We start from the raw sequence: 24,070 nt of genomic DNA, 5'->3' as shown, positions 1-24,070 counted from the left end.
TAAATAAAATATTTCGGTTTCAATAGAGTTTTTATTTTGGTTGTCAACTAATGGTAAAAAAACGAACACGTATTAAATATTATGTTTATATAAAGCCTCTGATTGTATTGGAAGAAATAATTTTTTTTATTGAAATGAAAAATCAAGATATACCAGCCAAGCTAATCAGATTAACAACAATGGCTATGAATAGATCTCGAGCTAAAATAACAACAGGAGTGCGACAAGGCAATTCCCTGTCAACCATAATCTAAGTGTCAACCACACTATTCAACATAGCAATAGAAGAAACAATTAAGGCCAGAGGAATTAATATATAGCCCACAGAATTAATATATAGGGTTATAGCCCACTCCTCAACACAAATAGTTGCACATGCAGATAACATAGTTCTTATGGGAAGAGACAAGGAAAGATTAAAAGAAGGAGCAACAATCCTGGCAAATGAAGCACGGATAAGAAGTCTAGAAATTAACAACGAAGGAGAAACAAAATATTTACTCTGATCTATAAGAGTAGGTTTGTCCGACTAGACACCCTTAAGCTATTAACAAATTTTCGGCTTGCTATTAAGAAACTTTTTTTGGTACGCGGGACCAGGCTTAGAAAAGATATCACAAAAAATTATAATGACATAGGAAAATATTAATGTACATTCAGAAGAGATCGTAGCACAGTATCAAATTTTCCTGCTGCGCGAAAAATAAGCAGAAAGCTAGTAATATTGGACGTCTACAGTGGTCCTATTCATCGATTTCAAACAAGCTTTTGACAGAGTACACCGGAAAGAAATATATAACATTTTACGTGAGGTGGGAATTAGTGAAAAATTAGTAAGAATGATAAAAGTGACACGTAGAAAGACAGAGAATATTGTTAAAATAAATGGAAAAGACAGGACTTGTATATCAACGAAAACACTAACGCCTAGCATTCGCTGATAACATACTGCTGGCCAGAAGTAAACAAGAATTAAAAGAAATATTAAGAAGACTAGAAGCAAAACCGAGAAAGAAAAGGATGTACAATTTCGTTTTTTAATAATTCAATGTTAATATAGGATTTAAATTGTACTATACGTATTGTATTATATTACACCTTTATTGTAACAATTTGTGTTCGTTAAACCAGATTGAAAAATATCATTGATTTTGCATTAGTCACGGCAATTCGTCGATCCAATAAAAGCTCGTAAAAACAATAGTTATTGTTCCGATTTACTGATCGAAAACAATGAATTCGAGGAAATCTAATAAAAAAACAACTAATCAAATATACACTAAAATTTGAAATATGCCAGTATGTATTTGAGATTATTTCTTTTAATTGTATATTTGTTTTGCCAAAGTTTTTAATAAAAATTTGCAAATTCCTTTATAGATAAGAAAAAGACGAAAAGCCCCAGATACAAAGTTGACCATAATTAAATATGTAATTAAGAATAACTAAAATAAAAATAATAAACAATATTTTAAATCTAAGGGGTCATTCCAATTCAAATCACTCAATTTTGGAGCAAAATAAATTTTGGACCTCCGATTTGTCTGAAAATTGGTATATAGCTTCTGCGGGACGTACAAATAAGATATTTAAGGTCAAAAAATCTTCTTCTTTTTTTCTCAAAATGTTATTTTATGCGATTTTACAGTGATTTGGTGTTTATTTATACAAATTTGCATTTTCTATCGTAAAGTATCAATGAAAAACATAATATTTTAATAGAAAGGACTCAAAAATGTGATTATATGGCATTATAACAAGTTACTTTGATTCAAAACAAGCTTTTGATCAAATTTTATAGTGTAGAAAACGTTAAAATACCGTTTTTTACATTTTTCTCCATTCCCAAAATACATCATAATCGATTTGGCTGAAAATTTGCCCACAGATAGACAAAACATAGGACTTTAAGTGGTGAGAAGGATTTGAATTATATTACAATACCAAAAAAGTTACATGCAATATTATAGTCAAAAATATAGGCGTCTACTGTAAGTAAAATTAACTCGAAAATATCGACCTCACGACAAAAATTGTTAAAAAGAAATTGTAATAATTGTAAATACGATTTATTTGGAACAATTTCAGTTCCTACCATTTTTGTCGAAAAGTTAAAAATGGCGGAGATATTGAGCCAAACAGGTTCTCCTTTAAAATCAAGATGGCGGCTAACGTAACGGAGGAATTCATTCGTGATTTTAAATTTAGGCTACTATTGACTCCCTTAAAGATCAGAAAAATAAAATTTTGGGCAGCTCGGCATTCAAGGTCAAATGTTATCCCGACTGGACTAATATATACTTTTGAGTCTGATATTACTGCATTACTTTGGTATTGTAATATAATTCAAATCCTTCTAACCACTTAAAGTTCTATCTTTTGGATATCTGTGGGCAAATTTTCAGCCAAATCGATGATGATGTATTTTGGGAATGGAGGAAAATGTAAAAAACGGTATTTTAACGTTTTTTACACTATAAAATTTGATCAAAAACTTGTTTTGATTCAAAATAACTTGTTATAATGCCATATAATGACATTTTTGAGTCCTTTCTATTAAAATATTATGTTTTTCATTGATACTTTACGACTGAAAATGCAAATTTGTTTAAATAAACACCAAATCACTGTAAAATCGCATAAAATCACATTTTGAGAAAAAAAGAAGAAGAAGATTTTTTGACCTTAAATATCTTATTTTTACGTTCCGCAGAAGCTATATACCAATTTTCAGACAAATCGGAGATCCAAAATTTTTTGCCTGAGTGATTTGACATGGATTGTACCTAAGACTTTTCGTTAAAAGAAACTGCTTTCTGGCAGCAACCATTATTATTTTCATTTTAGTTATTTTTAATTATTTAATTATAGTAAACTTTGCATCTGGGGCTTTTCGTCTTTTTTGGAATTATTACGTTCGTGGTAATTTCACTTAAATAAGACAGGTCGTTATTGTTTGGTTCAGAGTTGTGACTACATAGCTCCATTGATAAAGTCTGAGGAGGCAGAAACAGCTGTCTGGAGATCTTGGTCCATCTCTGAATCAAATAAAAACAAAAACTGTCTTTTCCCTTTCCTGTTCAAAAATTGTCGCTGCTTGAACAAATCTGAATACTCAATATTTTTTTAATATTCCAGAAGTTTCGTTTTTTGTTTATAGTTTGCTATAGAATGGAATAGGAAACACTATTGTCAATGAAAATTTTACAATTTTATGGGCAAAGCTTACAAAGCGTCGGAAAATAAAAATAATTACAATTTACTGAAATTACATAAATAATTGTCAATAATATTGCAAATTAAAAGATAGTCAAATAAAACAAAAATAATCTAAATCAAAATTTAAATACACACAGCGGCAAAATTAGCCGAACACGTTAAAAATGGGACATGTTTGATGTCCCGTATTTCATAAACCAGTGGTCCGATTTGAGCGATTCTTTTAGTATGTTATAGCCTTATTATTTAAAAATATCGTTGTAATAATATTGTTGCTAGACAGGTAAATGTCATTTTATACCGGGTGTAACAAGCATACTGTGTTTTTTTCTTAAAGTTTGGGACACCCTGTGGAATATTCCAGCATATATAAAATATTAAAAGTAAAACTGTATTGTAGAATTATGCTTTCTTAACATTTTCTTTTTTGATTCATTTGCTTATGTTGGAAAATAAAAAAGTTATGTGCTTTAACAACTAGCCATGTTTTTTATCAATAAATCCTCATAGTAGGGGAGAAAAGTATGCTAAATTTGCAATTACTCGAGCGTTCTTGTGACCTGGAGTGGATTGTGAAGAGTGGGTGCTACAACCAAAAAAAGTTAAGTTAAGTTTTCCATAAAGTGTGGGACTGTTCATTTTCAATTTAATTTTCCATTTCCACCAATCGTTTTTTCCGATTATAGCGCTATTTATCCATAATGGGAAAAAATGTTGCGAATAAAAGTTGCTTATTTTTACGTCAAGGATCCAAATCTGCAATAAAAACTGGGGGCTCCTATTTAATATTTTAATGTAACCCTCCACCCACCTCCGTGGGGGTCGTGTTTGGTGCCATTCGGTAGATTTTTGAAAAATATTGAATATGTGTATTTTGCAGTTTTACGATCTGATGTTCATTTCGCAAAATATCGCAGGGTTCGTATTTATAATTTTTAATTTACCCCCCACCCCTCTCCGTGGGTGTCACGAGCCCCCACGGAGGTGGGGTGGGGGATTTAATTTAAAATCTTAAATTAGAGCCCCTTATTTTTATTGCAGATTTGGATTCTTTACGTAAAAATAAGCAACTTTTATTCGACATATTTTTTCGAATTATGGATAAATAGCGCTATAATTGGAGAAAAATGATTGTTTCAAATGGAAAATTAAATTAAAAAATGGAAAGTCCCCCACTTTATGGAAAACTTAACTTAACCTTTTTCTGATTTTAGCACATACTCTTCACAATCCAATAGGTCTATTAGGAGTATTAATTCTAATACTTTACATATGCTAGAATATTCCACAGGGTGTTCTAAACTTTAAGAAAAAAACACAGTATGATTGATACACCCGGTATAAAAATGGTTTTTACCTGTCTAGCAACAATATTATTATAACGATATTCTTAAATAATAGGGCTAAAACATACTAAAAGAATCACTCAAATCGGACCACTGGTTTATGAAATACGAGACATCAAACATGTCCCATTTTTAACGTGTTCGGCTAATTTTGCCGGTGTGTGTATGTACATTGCAAATTGCATAAGACAACCTTAGGAACTAATCAGTTTAAGCTGCTAAATATTATCACACCCAAATATAGATAAAAATACTTCAGTTACTTGTACATAACGGTATAAACAATACTGTAATTTCTTAGTTATTGATTAAAAAAACTCTGGTCTACTGAATAATATGGTCTTTCAGATAGATCGGCTTGTTAATTTACTGAACTCTGGGAAAGATGTTGCAGATTTAAGTTGTAAAGGGAGATGGTTGTAATTTTTGTTATGGAATATAATATAGATTTCTTTACTAACTCAGTGGACGGAATCGGTAAATAGGCATCAAAGGTTGAATTTCTGGTAGAGTAGTCACGAATAGGTTTTTCTGGAAACACATGTACCTAGGCGTTTACGAATTAAACCAACAGTTTCTAAAATATATAAAGAAGGAAGTGTTAAAATTTTGTGATCTTTGAAGTAGCTTCTGCAATGTGTTGATCTTCTGAGGCCGAACACATACCTTATTGCTCTTTTTTGTAGCTTAAAAATAACATGGGATTTGGCAGCTGTACTAGAACCCCAAAAAGGAACCCTAAACCAATTTTTCACCCTTGTGTGTCGATATAAAAATGCGTATACTTATAGACCAGGGCGCATCTGTAAAAATATTAGTACATTTGGACAATGAGAGGGGACTCAAATTTTTTTGCAGAAATTGCTTGAAATTTACTCAAATAATAATATTTGAGTTATCCTCCCTTTCAAAAAGTTCCGGAACATTGTTTAAATAATCAAAATGTCAAAAAATAAAGGAAAAATTTGATTTTTTTCTTCGTTTTTTGATTATAACTTTAAAAATATTCATTTCCGAGAAAAGTTGTACTGACATAAAAGTTGCGTAAATAAATTTCCTACAATATAGAATTGGTTAAAAACTTAAAAAATAGTCACCCTTGTTGCAAAATAGCAATAATTGCGAAAAATCCGTACAAAAATAAGTATTCGCTTTTTACGTTTTTCAACCATTTATGCTATACTTAGGACCTTCATGTTTCACCCAGAAAAACTTTATGATACAGTAAAACAATACTGTAAATTTCATTAAGATCGGTTCAATAGATTTTGCAAAATAAATTTTGCAATCCAGCTTTCGCAAAACAAATTCATTTTTTCAAAATGTTACAGGACTGAAAATAAAGCAGATAGCAAGTTAAATTTTTTTTGCGTATAGAAGTGTACTGTACCTTTCATTTGCACCTTGCAAAATTAAAATCGATTAACTACCACGGCGGCGGCGTCAGGAATTTTTTTAAATAAACATTAATTTTTGGTGCTACGCGCAGGACAACGAATAGTTTGCTCTGATTGGGCATTCCAATGACCTTTGATAATGATTGATACATTTTAATTTTTAGTAGATTTCCATATAAATAAATAAATTTGTTTATTGCAAAATAAAAACACGTACACTGTCCTTTGAAAACACTTTTTTTAGCAATTGTTTAGCCTTTTTCTTTGTTCATATATTTTAACTTAGAGAATAATAGTACATTATATACCGCGGGACTGAAGTAGTACATTTAATCCTGAAGGTAAAGTTTATGGCCCGACCGCAGGGAGGGCCATAATTTACCTGAAGGATTAAATGTACTTCAGTCGCAAGGTATATACGATACTTTTCGTACTTCCGGTATGATTTTATTAATTATTTCAATAATTTCAATCAGTTTTTTCTCTCTTCAACTCATTTAATAAACTGTCTTTAAAATAAGTTACCATAGTAACATTGCGTTGTGACAGTTATAATTTAGAAACATTGTCATTACTAGTGTCATTGTAAAGAAACATTGTTATTGATAATTATTGGTATCATGAGTGAAGAAGGTGTATCTGATATTGATAAAAGAGCAGCCGAAGTAGGTGAAGAATTGTTACCACCGAAATCTAGAAAACTATACGAGCAGCAGTACGATGCTTTTAAAAAGTGGTGCCGCTTAAAAAATGTGAGACAACCTACTGAAAATGCGCTGTTAGTCTACTTCGATGATAAATCAAAAGCGGTTTGTGCCTCAACTCTCTGGGCACATTACTCAATGCTGAAATCGGTTATTAACATTAGAGAAGATATTGATATAAGTAAATTTCCAAAATTATTAGCTTTTTTGAAGAGAAGAAATGAGGGATTTAAGCCAAAGAAGTCAAGAATTCTCACGTCTGAGCAGGTAGATCAGTTCTTACGGGAGGCTCCGGATGATAAATATTTAATGCTTAAGGTAAATTTGGAAATTTGTTTATATTCAGAAATTTTAAGAAATCAATTTTTTTGTAGGTTGCACTTATTTTGGGCGTTGCGGGAGCTTGTCGTGGAAAAGAGTTGGTTGATTTAGAAATCGACGATGTGAGAGATTTGGGCGATTCCTTCCTAATTGCGATTAGAAACACCAAAAATAAAATTGACCGAAATTTTGTGATCAAAAATTCAGAAAACAGTGCCATCAGTTTTGTGGCGATATTTCGGAAATATGTGGCATTGCGAAAGACAGGGACAACTCATTCAAAATTTTTTGTTCAATACATCAACAAAGAATGTACTACGCGAGTAGTAGGAAAAAACATGTTTGGTACAATTCCACGGCAAATAGCAGCTTTCTTGAAATTAGAAAATGCGACGTCTTATACGGGACATTGTTTTAGACGCACATCTGCGTCTTTGTTAGCTGATTCGGGAGCAACAATAGACGTGCTGAAGAGACATGGAGGATGGAAATCCTCCAACGTGGCCGAGGGATATATTGAATCGTCTATTAAAAATAAACAAAAAATTTCAGATAAAATATTTGGTCAAGTCGCCGATTCGTCCACTATAGTTATGCCACAGTCCTCATTCTCGCTTCCTGTTTCCGCAGGATCTTCGAAACAAACACCAGTTCAATATGAAAAGGACCTATCTGTTACTCGTCAGTTACCTGCTGCATTAACCCAGGAAAGACTGGTCAATATGACGAACTGTCACAATATTAATTTGAATATTAACGTTAATTACCATTCTAATTAATTATATTTTTCAATAAAATATCCCTTAAATTCGTTTGTTTGTGATTTAATCGTTCCGGGAGTTTCGTCAATATTTAATCCCGGAGGGATTAAATGTGACACTTTAGTACCTGTCACAAGGGAGTGAAGTTGTCACTTTAGGCCCGGAAGTACGAAAAAGTTTATTATTTTTAAACATATGCAATTGTTTAAACAATATTTCACAGACAATCATAAAATTAATTTGATTTTTGTGGAATTAAAATACAAAAAAATATAGAGTAAGAAAATAATATATTAGATAAAGATTGGAAGAAATTTTGGTGGAAATCAACTTGTGTGAATCGAACACGGCTGTCCTGCGCGTAGCACCAAAAATTAATGTTTATTTAAAAAATTTCCTGACGCCGCCGTGGTAATTACTCGATTTTAATTTTGCAAATTGCAAATGAAAGGCAATGCAGTACACTTCTATAAGCAAAAAAAAATTCAACTTGCTATCTGCTTTAGTTCCAGTCCTGCAACATTAAAAAAAAATGAATTTTTTTTGCGAAAGCTAGATTGCAAAATTTATTTTGCAAAATCTATTAAACCGATCTTAATGAAATTTACAGTGTTGTTTTACTATATCATAAAGTTTTTCTGGGTAAAATATGAAGGTCCTAAGTGTAGCATAAATGGTTGAAAAACGTAAAATGCGAATACTTGTTTTTGTATGGTTTTTCTCGCAATTATTGCTATTTTGCAACAAGGGTGACTATTTTTTAAATTTTTAACCAATTCTATATTGTAGGAAATTTAATTACGCAACTTTTATGTCAGTACAACTTTTCTCAGAAATGAATAGTTTTAAAGTTATAATCAAAAAACCAATAAAAAACTCGAATTTTTCCTTCATATTTTGACATTTTGATTATTTAAACAATGTTCCGGACCATTTTGAGTGGGAGGATAATTCAAATATTATTATTTGAGTTATTTTCAAGCAATTTCTGCAAAAAAATTTGAGTCACTTCTCAACGTCCATCTCAAAACAGATGCGCCCTGGACTATTAGACGTTATTCATTTAGTATCCTCCTATACGTGTGTAGAGGCACCCACACTGACTAAAGCGGTGCTGAGAAAAGCGGAAGTTTTCAAGATGTGGCTTTACAGAAGAATCCTCAGAATATCTTACATATACAAAGTCACGAATGATGAAGTCTTCCGAAGACTTTCAAAAGAAACAGAACTTTATAATCAAAATAAGATACGAAAACTTTAATACCTTGGCCAAGTAATGAGAGAATCAAAATAAGAGCTTCTGCAGAATAGCATACAGGGAAATATTTTAGGAAAGTAAAATTTAATAAAAAGATTTTTGGCTTGGTAAAAGGTATATTAGTTTAAAAAGCCCCTATAGGGCTACAAACATAGAAACAAAACGTTTTCGCTCTGTAACAAGAGCATCATCAGTGTTACGTAAAATAAGTATAACCATATTAATTAAAGCAAAATGTTAAAGTTAAAATGATGGCCAAGGTAAAAGCAAAGTTTGGTTATACTTACAAGAACATGGTGAGCCAACCAAAAAAATACAAAGGTCAAGCCTTTCAAAAACAGACTAAAAGTCTTATATAGATGCCAACATGGCAAAATCCAAAGGATGGATAAAATTCCTATGGCTACGGCCCAGGGCAACATATGACTCCCACACGTGGTAAGTACGTCAATAGGTAACATTAGGTCATTATGTTACACGAGGTGACAGGCAACTAAGAGATGAGACTTCAAAAGCGAATCTGTCTGATGTCAGGGCAACAATTGTCAATGAAACTTGAAGTTTTATGAAATGTTGGTTACAGCCACTAAATTTAAAGTTGTTGGTACAAGCAATGATAACAGCTAACATCAGTGTGTGTATTGGAAATAGATAATTAATATTTGTGACCCAACACAAATGATGGCTGATAAAGCTGGCTGAAATAAAGATGAGACAATTAAATAGGGGTTGTGATATCAAATGCTGAGAAGTGTTGTAAATGCAAAACTTATTTATGAGTTTATAGGATATAGATGGATTCATCAACACAAATTTCAAAGACTGATTGTTTTAAAAGCTTAGTCCAAATTTCTTTATTCTGTCCTTTTATGTTAAATAACATCTAGGGCAAGGAAAAATTAATACAATTGGATAAAAGTATCTAAGCTATGTCTAAAGTGAGGTCGGATAAAGATAAGTGTTGAGTAAAATTGTTGAGTATGTAGGAAAAAAATTAAAATTGTGTTTATTTAATTAAATTAGAAGGTAAAACAGAATAAAAGAAAGGTGGATAGATAAATGAGGTTGTGGAATAAAATTAAATTTGATATCAGAATTGAGACTTCATGATAAATATTGAGAGACTGGGAACTCCAGAGACCCGGCAACCAAACAAACCAGATGATGAGAGTAAAAGGTGGGCTGAATAGAATAATTATAGGAATTTTATCCATCCTTTGGATTTTGCCATGTTGGCATCTATATAAGACTTTTAGTCTGTTTTTGAAAGGCTTTGACCTTTGTATTTTTTGGTTGGCTCACCATGTTCTTGTAAGTATAACCAAACTTTGCTTTTACCTTGGTCATCATTTTAACTTTAACATTTTGCTTTAATTAATATGGTTATACTTATTTTAGGTAACACTGATGATGCTCTTGTTACAGAGCGAAAATGTTTTGTTTCTATGTTTGTAGCCCTATTACTCCAGAGTAATCAGCTAGAAATAGACCATGTTCGGAACACTCAAAGATCCAGGTAGCTGACTACTTTTTTAGTTATTGTAGACCTATAGGAAGAAATCCTACCTGTTTCCTGCCTAGAGTTCGGGTCCGTTTTTTAATTATTAACAATTTAGTGCAAAAATCGCGATTTTTTCGATTTTTTGCACCCCATTCAAAAGCTAAATAGTTGACATAAAATTACAAAATTTAATTTTTTAGAACATTAAAAAACCTTCAAAACGCCGATTTTTGAAAGTTAAAAAGTTAATTTGTTGCTACGCAAACTGCAAAATAAGTGAAAATCGTTATTTGTTAATAACTTTTACTAAAACTACGTTAGAACTTTAGTGTTTCACCCAAAGTTGGGTATTGGGGCAACAAACCCTCAAAATTTGAGACCGATCCATTAATTAGTTTAAGAGTTATTCTAATTGTTTATCCCAGAGACCTTTATTTTGCAATAACATAAGACAGAAAATAATGAAGATGCGATTCTGCGTATGCCAAATGAAAGTAGAAAACTGATACTATCAAAATGTACTAAAAAACGATAAAAAATTATCTAATATACTCAAAAATCCTAATGCCAAATTTGTGAAATTTTGTAGTTTAAAAACATTTAGAATAACTTTAAAAATATTGTCCGTAGAAAAAGTCATTTTACATTAAAAAGATGGTATTTTACACGAATTTTTAAAAATGTAGTTCAATTGGTGACTAGTGGTGGTAAGTGAAGGGGGAGCTGGGAGCCGACAAATGCACGAGTTCAAAAACTAAAAAAAGCAACTTAAAACTACTATCATTTTCTATATCTCGGGATCTACTGAATATATTTTAATCGTTCTTTTTTTATATAATTTGTACGTAATTTTTCTGTACATTACAAATATGCAATTTGTCTAGACATTTATTAATTAATAAACAGTCTAATTTGTTTATACAATTTTTGAAAAAATAATTTTTTCCCAAAAATCCATGATTTTTATCATACTATCCCTATTAATCATAGAAAAAGTTAAGGTATACTTTAATAAATAAATTATCTTCAATAAATAATTATCTAATAAAAATCATTTATTTATTAAAGTGTACTTTAACTTTTTCTGTGATCATTAATGATACTACATATGATTAAAAAAAATAGATTTTAGTAAAAAAATATTTTTTCAAGAATTGTTTAAACAAATTAGACTGCTTATTAATTAATAAATTTATAAACAAATTGCATATTTGTAATGTACGTAAAAATTACATACCAATTAAAAAAAGAAAGATCAAAATCCATTGAGTTGATCCGGAGATACAGCAAATTATATTCAAAAATGAATAACCATTTTCAATTTCGTTGCAAAACGAAAATACAGCCGAACCATATTCCAGTCCAATCAGAGAGTGCTGCAAGCACCTCTACCGGTTTCGAAACTTAATAGTCTCTCATCAGGAGGCACATATGCTGCTCTCCCTGATCCAACCAAAACAAACCCCAGCGTGCAGTCCCGAATTGCAACGAACGAAATGGCATAGATGCCCTAGCGGCAACTGCTAGCAAAAGACTAAGTTTTCACTCTAATGGCATATAACATATCCCACCAGAATGAAAACAATGGGAACCTTCTCTGGTTACACCTCCGAGGCTTCTACAATTTGCAAGCCATACGGATGCTGAGACTAAGGAAGATGAGGGAATTCTACAATTTACAATTCACGTCACATCTGCTCAGCGCGGTAAAGTTCCAACGAGACTGGTTCCCTTCATACTCCACACAGAGTAAATGTAAATCAAAAATGAATAACCATTTTCAATTTCGTTGCAAAACGAAAATACAGCCGAACCATATTCCAGTCCAATCAGAGAGTGCTGCAAGCACCTCTACCGGTTTCGAAACTTATTAGTCTCTCATCAGGAGGCACATATGCTGCTCTCCCTGATCCAACCAAAACAAACCCCAGCGTGCAGTCCCGAATTGCAACGAACGAAATGGCATAGATGCCCTAGCGGCAACTGCTAGCAAAAGACTAAGTTTTCACTCTAATGGCATATAACATATCCCACCAGAATGAAAACAATGGGAACCTTCTCTGGTTACACCTCCGAGGCTTCTACAATTTGCAAGCCATACGGATGCTGAGACTAAGGAAGATGAGGGAATTCTACAATTTACAATTCACGTCACATCTGCTCAGCGCGGTAAAGTTCCAACGAGACTGGTTCCCTTCATACTCCACACAGAGTAAATGTAAATCAAAAATGAATAACCATTTTCAATTTCGTTGCAAAACGAAAATACAGCCGAACCATATTCCAGTCCAATCAGAGAGTGCTGCAAGCACCTCTACCGGTTTCGAAACTTATTACCCGTTGTCCTAGGTGAGCGACGGAAAACGACGCGACGCGATGCGATGCGTTGCGATGCGATGCGACCAGTAATTCACGCGACGTGTGGCTTATGTAGCGTCGCATCGCGTCGCTTTTCATCACTCAAACCAGGACAAACGTGACGATGTCAATTATTCATTCCTAATCTTAAGTATGGGGAAGTATACGGCAGTTTTGCTGGAAAATTCATATTAAATACTTAGCTTTAAAAAATTCCATAAACGAAGAAGAAAACAACAAATATCATATATTTAAAGCGAAATAAATTCGGAGAATTTCATCATTTATTTTCGAAATTAATTATTAATCCACGTCGGTTTAAAATGTATTGTGGCTTATAACCATGCACTTTCGATTATATTATTGCAGCTGTTAAACCCAGTACATATTCAACTGTCAATAAGTAATTTTCAAAAACCAATTTCTATTGAGAAGACGCTGTTACTGGCTTTAAAGTATGTTAATTAAAAAACACTGGTACTATACATATTAGTTTTTATTTATTTAATAAACTATTGAGTAGCATAATTTGAATTGAAAAAAGCAACTTGACACTGACACTGCGTCGTGTCTCGTCGCGAACAATCGCGAACAAAACAAATTCGCACTTCGTCGCGTCTTGTCGTAGACTGATTAACCCGAAAACGTAGGCCACACACAAATACAACCATTACTTGATATTTTCGCGTCGCGTCGCGTCGTGTCGCGTTGTCGCGTTTGTCGCTCACCTAGGACAACGGGTTAGTCTCTCATCAGGAGGCACATATGCTGCTCTCCCTGATCCAACCAAAACAAACCCCAGCGTGCAGTCCCGAATTGCAACGAACGAAATGGCATAGATGCCCTAGCGGCAACTGCTAGCAAAAGACTAAGTTTTCACTCTAATGGCATATAACATATCCCACCAGAATGAAAACAATGGGAACCTTCTCTGGTTACACCTCCGAGGCTTCTACAATTTGCAAGCCATACGGATGCTGAGACTAAGGAAGATGAGGGAATTCTACAATTTACAATTCACGTCACATCTGCTCAGCGCGGTAAAGTTCCAACGAGACTGGTTCCCTTCATACTCCACACAGAGTAAATGTAAATCAAAAAGCACACTCGGGACTGCACGCTGGGGTTTGTTTTGGTTGGATCAGGGAGAGCAGCATATGTGCCTCCTGATGAGAGACTAATAAGTTTCGAAACCGGTAGAGGTGCTTGCAGCACTCTCTGATTGGACTGGAATATGGTTCGGCTGTATTTTCGTTTTGCAACGAAATTGAAAATGGTTATTCATTTTTGATTTACATTTACTCTGTGTGGAGTATGAAGGGAACCAGTCTCGTTGGAACTTTACCGCGCTGAGCAGATGTGACGTGAATTGTAAATTGTAGAATTCCCTCATCTTCCTTAGTCTCAGCATCCGTATGGCTTGCAAATTGTAGAAGCCTCGGAGGTGTAACCAGAGAAGGTTCCCATTGTTTTCATTCTGGTGGGATATGTTATATGCCATTAGAGTGAAAACTTAGTCTTTTGCTAGCAGTTGCCGCTAGGGCATCTATGCCATTTCGTTCGTTGCAATTCGGGACTGCACGCTGGGGTTTGTTTTGGTTGGATCAGGGAGAGCAGCATATGTGCCTCCTGATGAGAGACTAATAAGTTTCGAAACCGGTAGAGGTGCTTGCAGCACTCTCTGATTGGACTGGAATATGGTTCGGCTGTATTTTCGTTTTGCAACGAAATTGAAAATGGTTATTCATTTTTGATTTACATTTACTCTGTGTGGAGTATGAAGGGAACCAGTCTCGTTGGAACTTTACCGCGCTGAGCAGATGTGACGTGAATTGTAAATTGTAGAATTCCCTCATCTTCCTTAGTCTCAGCATCCGTATGGCTTGCAAATTGTAGAAGCCTCGGAGGTGTAACCAGAGAAGGTTCCCATTGTTTTCATTCTGGTGGGATATGTTATATGCCATTAGAGTGAAAACTTAGTCTTTTGCTAGCAGTTGCCGCTAGGGCATCTATGCCATTTCGTTCGTTGCAATTCGGGACTGCACGCTGGGGTTTGTTTTGGTTGGATCAGGGAGAGCAGCATATGTGCCTCCTGATGAGAGACTAATAAGTTTCGAAACCGGTAGAGGTGCTTGCAGCACTCTCTGATTGGACTGGAATATGGTTCGGCTGTATTTTCGTTTTGCAACGAAATTGAAAATGGTTATTCATTTTTGATTTACATTTACTCTGTGTGGAGTATGAAGGGAACCAGTCTCGTTGGAACTTTACCGCGCTGAGCAGATGTGACGTGAATTGTAAATTGTAGAATTCCCTCATCTTCCTTAGTCTCAGCATCCGTATGGCTTGCAAATTGTAGAAGCCTCGGAGGTGTAACCAGAGAAGGTTCCCATTGTTTTCATTCTGGTGGGATATGTTATATGCCATTAGAGTGAAAACTTAGTCTTTTGCTAGCAGTTGCCGCTAGGGCATCTATGCCATTTCGTTCGTTGCAATTCGGGACTGCACGCTGGGGTTTGTTTTGGTTGGATCAGGGAGAGCAGCATATGTGCCTCCTGATGAGAGACTAATAAGTTTCGAAACCGGTAGAGGTGCTTGCAGCACTCTCTGATTGGACTGGAATATGGTTCGGCTGTATTTTCGTTTTGCAACGAAATTGAAAATGGTTATTCATTTTTGATTTACATTTACTCTGTGTGGAGTATGAAGGGAACCAGTCTCGTTGGAACTTTACCGCGCTGAGCAGATGTGACGTGAATTGTAAATTGTAGAATTCCCTCATCTTCCTTAGTCTCAGCATCCGTATGGCTTGCAAATTGTAGAAGCCTCGGAGGTGTAACCAGAGAAGGTTCCCATTGTTTTCATTCTGGTGGGATATGTTATATGCCATTAGAGTGAAAACTTAGTCTTTTGCTAGCAGTTGCCGCTAGGGCATCTATGCCATTTCGTTCGTTGCAATTCGGGACTGCACGCTGGGGTTTGTTTTGGTTGGATCAGGGAGAGCAGCATATGTGCCTCCTGATGAGAGACTAATAAGTTTCGAAACCGGTAGAGGTGCTTGCAGCACTCTCTGATTGGACTGGAATATGGTTCGGCTGTATTTTCGTTTTGCAACGAAATTGAAAATGGTTATTCATTTTTGATTTACATTTACTCTGTGTGGAGTATGAAGGGAACCAGTCTCGTTGGAACTTTACCGCGCTGAGCAGATGTGACGTGAATTGTAAATTGTAGAATTCCCTCATCTTCCTTAGTCTCAGCATCCGTATGGCTTGCAAATTGTAGAAGCCTCGGAGGTGTAACCAGAGAAGGTTCCCATTGTTTTCATTCTGGTGGGATATGTTATATGCCATTAGAGTGAAAACTTAGTCTTTTTCAAATTATATTCGTTTGAAATTGTTTTTTCGGTATTTTAACTCGCTGGATTTGTAGGTTCCCCCTAGTAATCGTTTGCACTACATTTTTGAAAAATCGTAGAGGGTGCTGTGAAGGATTAATGTTTGTGCAAATTTAAAAAAAAAATACAAATCCCATTCTTTAAAATGGCATTAATGAGATTCCTTAATTATTATAAACAAATTAGCTGTGAATTAAAAAAAACATATGGCTAACTTTGTCCCAAATGAGCCCAGGCTAAATTTTTTTATTTGAAAATTCGTGTTAAAATACTATCTTTCGAATATACACTGTGTCCGTAAAGTATGGAACAAATTCTTTTTTAGCTAAACAGAGCATTTTAAGAAATAATCCTGAAACACGTCGATTTTTGATTTTAATTTACCGTATTTTAAAATAATATTCTAATATACAGGGTGAATTACTTTCGAGTAATGACGTCACCGTCATTTTTTTTAAATAGAACACCCCCATTTTGTCTCAATTTTCGGATTACTTTAGCTGAGCTGATTCCAAAAATGTATCACATGTTGATTCAAGTTGGTACAGGGTGGACAAAAATACAATAGTTTTGTGTGTGCTCATAATATTAAATTTTAATTAATTTTTGATATTAAATTAAAATATTAAATAAAACAATATCATAAATTAATTAAAATCAAAAATTAATTAAAATATCAAAAATACAATAAGTATTTTTGATAATATTGTTAATTTAACTAACGCGTTACTATATGAACACACACAAAGCTATTGTATTTTTGTCCACCCTGTACCAATTTGAATCAACATGTGATACATTTTTGGAATCAGCTCAGCTAGAGTAATCCGAAAATTGAGACAAATTGGGGGTGTTCCATTTAAAAAAAATGACGGTGACGTCATTACTCGAAAGTAATTCACCCTGTATATTAGAATATTATTTTAAAATACGGTAAATTAAAATCAAAAATCGACGTGTTTCAGGATTATTTCTTAAAATGCTCTGTTTAGCTAAAAAAGAATTTGTTCCATACTTTACGGACACAGTGTATAAAAATATTGTTTCTACGGACAACATTCTACGGACAAGTTATTCTAAATGTTTATAAACTACAAAATTTTAAAAATTTGGCATTAGGATTTTTTACTATGTTAATTATTTTTTATCTTTTTTTAATACATTTTGATACTATCACTCTTCTACTTTCATTTGGCATACTCAGAATTGCTATATTTTCATTATTTTCTGTCTTATCTTATTGCAAAATAAAGGTCTCTGGGATAAACAAATAGAATAACTTTTTTTTTCTTTTTTGGCTTGGACTATGGTCATTCAGCCAGTCTCAATCAAAAGTAAATGTATTAAAGATATTGCCAATTAGTGAAACTTGGTTATTATAATATTATTACAATTTTTTACTTCCTATTTACCTACTAATTACAGCTAATGTACATACTATGTTAATAAATATAAATATATTATATTACTTAATGTTTATCAAGAACACATAGTGTATACATTTTACAAATAAAAATATTAATCTTAATATTAAAATAAATGCATTCTTTTTTGTATTTTATTTTAGTTTTTTTTTTGTTTTGTTTTTTTTTGTCACTACGATAGGATGTCAACCCGGTTCATCCCCGCGGAGGTTTAAATCCTCTTAGTGATTTTTTTCTTTAATATTCTTTTTTTTAATTATTAATTTTTTTTATTCTTTTTTGTTTCATGTTTTTATTTTTTTTAATTAATTTTTTTTTTAATTTTTTTTTTTAATTTTTTTTTTTAATTTTTTTTTATATTTTTTTAAACATATTTTACAAATACTTATAACTAATTACAATAATATTTTACTATCCGACAAGAAAGATACCAAACAGTCAAAAATTTTCTTTTTATTCAGTGACAGAATAAAGAGAATATTTACAGGGAGTGGGATGTTCTGGTCTATAATTCTTTTAATTAGGTGATTGGTCAGGTGTTTATGCTTTTTGCATTCAAAAAATATGTGGTTCAAGTCACTTTTAACCTCACATTCTTGACAAATATTCGAATCTAATATGTTTATTTTAAATAAATGTGCAGGATAACATGCATGTCCAAATCTAATTCTACTGATGGTGGATATGTATTTGCGAGGGAGGGTGAAATTCTTATACCAAGGTTTTTCTGGAATAATCGGTTGTATCAAACTGTATTGTGTTGTTGAAATGTTACAGTACCTTTCCCAGTGTGTTTTTCAGCTCTTCATCTGTTCAGTTCTTAAACAAGCAAAAGCATCTAGAATGCAGGGCTGATATTTGGTTACTGTTCCATGGATGAGGGAATTTTTAGCTAATTGGTCTACATGCTCATTATGTGTAAGTCCTGAATGTGCTTTGATCCACATAAGTTTTATTTTTGGGGTGTGCTTATTAATTTCAAATAAGATTTTTTTTGTTAAAAAAATGTATGGATTAGAAGTACTACAAGAATAACTCTTAAACTAATTAATGGATCGGTCTCAAATTTTGAGGGTTTGTTAAGTACCCCAATATCCAACTTTGGGTGAAACACTAAACTTTTAAGGTAGTTCTAGTAAAAGTTATTAACAAATAACGATTTTCACTTATTTTGCCGTTTGCGTAGCAACAAATTAACTTTTTATCTTTCAAAAATCGGCATTTTGAAGGTTTTTCAATGTTCTAAAAAACTGAATTTTGTAATTTTATGTCAACTATTTAGTTTTTGAATGGAGTGCAAAAAATCGAAAAATCGCGATTTTTGCACTAAATTGTTAATAATTAAAAAACGGACGCGAACTCTAGGCAGGAAACAGGTAGATTTTCTTCCTATAGGTCTACAATAACTAAAAAAGTAGTCAGCTACCTGGATCTTTGAGTGTCCCGAGAAAATCCTTATTACCCTGGACTATATAGGGGCTTTTTAAACTAATATACCTTTTACCAAGCCAAAAATTTTTTTATTAAATACTTGTAATTAATGTTATACAGCCAGCTACAGGAAAATTTTTCCTTGCGGATTTTAGGAAAGTGTAGCGTTGGAAGGCGACGAATGTCACGACTTATGACTATACAATCTCAGAGAGTGGTTTAATTGCTCGTCTAAACAACTTTTTAGAGCAGCTGCAAACAGAATACAAATAGTCATGATGATCTCCAACCTTCAAAAGCAGACGGAACCTTAAGAAGAAAGAAAGGTGACAATTTGTCTTGACACCTCCTCCCTGTAATTAACGTATAACTGCAATTATAAACTGAATAGGTGTTCTTCGACTGTTTATTTTCTGATATTTTTAGTAAATTGCGAAATGAAAATAGTTTAATAGCGTGATCGAAGCACTAAACTGGTATGACAAGAAAATGTGTCTCTTAGTAATTTCAGTCTTATACAGAGAGAGTCTGTAATTTGGAATAAATTTAATATCTCAAATACTAATTGTTTTTTTGAAAAATGTTCAGACCCGTCGATTAGTATTCCAAATTGTCCTTTTTGACATACAATAATAATGTATACAGGGTGTCACAATTTATAGATATGACGTCATCGTTGATTTTATTAAATGGCAACACTGTCATTTTGACAGCTATTTTGATAGGGTGTGTAAAGTTATACACAACTGCCAAATATCAAATTTTTATTCTCTACCTTTTACAAGATAATAGAAAATAACAAAGTTATGTCTGTAATTTGGAATAAATTCAATAATTAAAATATTAATTGTTTTTTTGAAAATTGCTCAGACCCGTCGATTAGTATTTCAAATTGTCATTTTTGACATACAATAATAATGTATACAGGCTGTCCCAATTTAGAGATATGACGTCATCGTTGATTTTCTTAAATGGCAATACTGTCATTTTGATAGCTATTTTGATAGGGTGTGTAAAGTTATACACAACTGCAAAATTTCAGATTTTTATTCCCTACCACTTGCAAGATAATAAAAATTAACAAAGTTATGAGAAACAAGTAATCAAATAATAATTGAATTTAATTATTTCAAATAAGCAAATGCTCATAACGTTTCCCATTGACAATTTGACAATAAGTGAGGGCAACATTATGAGTATTTGCCTAATTGAAATAATTAAATTCAATTATTATTTGATTATGGTAGGGAATAAAAATTTGAAATTTTGCAGTTGTGTATAACTTTACACACCCTATCAAAATGGTTATCAAAATGACAGTGTTGCCATTTAAGAAAATCAAAGATGACATCATATCTCTAAATTGGGACACCCTGTATACATTATTATTGTATGTCATAAAGGATAATTTGAAATACAAATCGACGGATCTAAGCATTTTTCAAAAAATCATTTAGTATTTTAATTATTGAATTTATTCCAAATTACAGACATAACTTTGTTATTTTCTATTATCTTGTAAATGGTAGATAATAAAAATTTGATATTTTGCAGTTGTGTATAACTTTACACACCCTATCAAAATAGCTATCAAAATGACAGTGTTGCCATTTAATAAAATCAAAGATGACGTCATATCTCTAAATTGGTACACCCTGTAAACATTATTATTGTATGTCAAAAAGGAAAATTTGAAATAATAATCGATGGGTCTGAGCATTTTTCAAAAAAACAATGAATATTTGAGATATTGAATTTATTCCAAATTACAGACTCTCTGTATGATTTGAAAATACAGGGTGTTTGGTAAAGAATGGGTCATAGCTTAACCTTAGATTCCTGAGGTTAAAATAGGTAGATTTAAGCTAACTTACCTTACTACAAAGTACAAAAGTTGATAATAACCGAAATACAGGGTGTCAAAGTTAAACTTTTATTTTATTTATTTTTGAATATTTCCTGACAGGCATTTGACAACAACACGAAATTTGCTACGTGGTGCTGGTACTATATACCCTACTAAATTACGTTAAACAAACGTTTCTGGCTACTACCAGAGGCGTACGACGGGGGAACCTGAATGATTGACCCTTCCCAAATTCTACGCCACTGGCGGAATTGCTATTTTAGTGCAATTTTTTGATTCTCCAATACTTTCTATGTAAATAACATACTCTTTATTCGTAACGATAAAGCCATTAGTTTTCGAGATATTTGAAACTAAAAACGAAGGAGCACAATACATTAATCAAAATAAGTGTGCCTTTTCATTTTTAACTTCAAATATCTCGAAAACTAATGACTTGATCGTTACGAATGAAGAGTACATTATTTGCATAGAAAGTATTGGAGAATCTAAAAATTATGCTAAAATAGCAGTTTCATCAGTGGCGTAGAATTTGGGAAGGGTCAACCATTCACTTTCCCCTGCCGTACGCCAATGGTAGTAGCCAGAAACGATTATTTAACATAATTAAGTAGGGTGTACAGTGCCTACACTTTGTGCCAAGTATGACATGGATATGTCAAACTATTTTAAAGTATTCTTTTTTTAATAATTTATTCTTTTTTTAAAACTTTAAGAACTATGTGGCCCGGTACTATAAAAGAATTTGACATATCCTTATGATACTTGACAGAAAATGTAGGAACTGTACATCCTACTAAATTATGTTAAATAATCGTTTCTGGCTACTACCAGAGGGGTACGAAAGGGGAAAGTGAATGGTTGACCCTTCCCAAATTTTACGTCACTGATAAAACTGCTATTTTAGCATAATTTTTAGATTCTCCAATACTTTCTATGCAAATAATATACTCTTCATTCGTAACGATACAGTCATTAGTTTTCGAGATATTTGAAGTTAAAAATGAAAAGGCACACTTAATTTGATTAATGTATTATGCTCCTTCATTTTTAGCTTCAAATATCTCGAAAACTAATGGCTTTATCGTTACGAATGAATAGTATGTTATTTACATAGAAAGTATTGGAGACTCAAAAAATCGCACTAAAATATCAATTCTGCCAGTGGCATAGAATTTGGGAAGGGTCAGCCATTCACGTTCCCCCGTCGTACGCCTCTGGTAGTAGCCAGAAACGTTTGTTTAACATAATTTAGTAGGGTAGACAGTACCAGCACCACTTACCAAATTTCGTGTTGTTGTTCCATGTCTGCCAGGAAATATTAAAAAATAAATAAAATACAAGTTTAACTTTGACACCCTGTATTTCGGTTACTATCAACTTTTGTACTACGGTAAGTTAGCTTAAATCGACCTATTTTAACCTCAGGAATCTAAGGTTAAGCTATGGCCCATTCTTTACCAAACACCCTGTATAGCATAAAAAATCGTTAAACCTACCTTGCTTGTCAAGTCCCTATGCATAACTCCTTTCAAATGTAAGTACTCCATCCCACACGCGATATCTTTAGCTATTTCTATCCTCGTCTCCTGCTCTATTTCCACCGATCTGTTGTGGATATGCTGATGTAGTGAACCACCGTCGATGTATTCCGTGAGAGCGTGAAGCTGTGCTTTGAGGACGCACACTCCCATCAGTCTCAAAATGTTTGGGTGTGATAGACGGTTCATGAGTTGGATCTCTTTGAGCATGTTGCGACGATTCGAATGCCGTGTGTTCATTTTGAGAACCATTACTTGGCCCGTTTGTTGATGGGTCACCTGGAAATAAAGCACAGATTTATTACTCACGAAATAATATATTAAGCTCAAGAAGCATACTCGAAAGATAAAACCTCTTATGTGAAATTTGGTATCGTCCAAAAACTGAAAGATATTTATAGTGCAGTCACTGAAGGTGGATATGAGCTATTACCTCCGATTTCGTTGAACTTCCATCGATTTGCATGAAAATTGGTGAGTGGTTAGAGGGTATCTCAAGGAACAATGGTGACATGGTGCCAACTTGCGCTTTTACCCTGGTGTGGATGCCACCCCTTCTCGGGGGTGAAAATTATTTTATTAAAAATAACCCCATAATTCGATAGAGGGACTAACTCTAAGCAGAATTTGTTATATTAAGTTATTGAAATAAACCAAAACTTTTTGAGTTATTAAAGATTAAAGATTTTAATTTTTCGTGAAAAAAATGCATGTTTTAACCGATTTTTTATAAACAACTCAAAAACTATAAGTTTTTGCAAAAAAGTTATTGCCAAAATTAAATCTAATATAAAACTAAATAAATTCCTTACCAGAAAAACCTTTTAATGTTAACTAGAAGTGAGTTATAGCGATGGCTTAGTGTGAAAACCTCGTATCTCATTTTACAGAAAACAGAAAACATTTTACATGAGTGACTTTAAACCGAATTTCTGCCTACTCTAACCCAAAATATATATAAAAAATGTATGTGTAATGATCTAAACGTACTCAGAATCAAAAATATGTAAAGATAGTTTTTTAAACGCTTTTATTTAGTTCAATAGTTTGCGTCAAATCTTTAGACGTTAATTTGAGTGCCTTTTCTCCAATGAAAATGAATGAAAATTTGCAGACATATGCATTCGCGGGAACAATACACGAATAATCAATAAAAAAAAATTTATGTTTATTAATTGTTTAAATAAAAAAAAACGATTTTAATATAAAATCCTTAAATTCTCTTGTTTTTTAAACGCTTTTATTTAGTTCAATAGTTTGCGTCAAATCTTTAGACGTTAATTTGAGTGCCTTTTCTCCAATGCAAATGAATGAAAATTTGCAGACATATGCATTCGCGGGAACAATACACGAATAATCAATAAATTTTTTTTATGTTTATTAATTGTTTAAATAAAAAAACGATTTTAATGGAAAATGCTTAAATTCTCTTGTTTTTTAAAATGTAAAAACTTGAAACTTTTACGTTTTGTAGCTAATGATATGAACTATACATAATTTCACTTTTTACGTTAATTGTTTACGTTATACTTCATAAATAAACAA

The 24,070-nt window shown here is 32.9% G+C and overlaps 1 protein-coding gene across 1 annotated transcript in view; it reads right to left on the bottom strand.

Annotated features, from left to right (window-relative positions):
• Positions 1-24,070, bottom strand: part of LOC126886698 (dual specificity testis-specific protein kinase 2) — a 147,797-nt gene that overhangs the window by 36,394 nt on the left and 87,333 nt on the right. The window contains exon 2 of the mRNA XM_050653693.1: positions 22,484-22,804. Coding sequence (XP_050509650.1) covers positions 22,484-22,804 — 321 coding nt within the window. The remainder of the gene's footprint in view (positions 1-22,483; positions 22,805-24,070) is intronic.

The sequence above is a fragment of the Diabrotica virgifera genome, chromosome 6 (genome assembly GCF_917563875.1).
Source record: "Diabrotica virgifera virgifera chromosome 6, PGI_DIABVI_V3a".
NCBI lineage: Eukaryota > Metazoa > Arthropoda > Insecta > Coleoptera > Chrysomelidae > Diabrotica > Diabrotica virgifera.
This window is presented reverse-complemented; position numbering and strand designations above follow the sequence as displayed.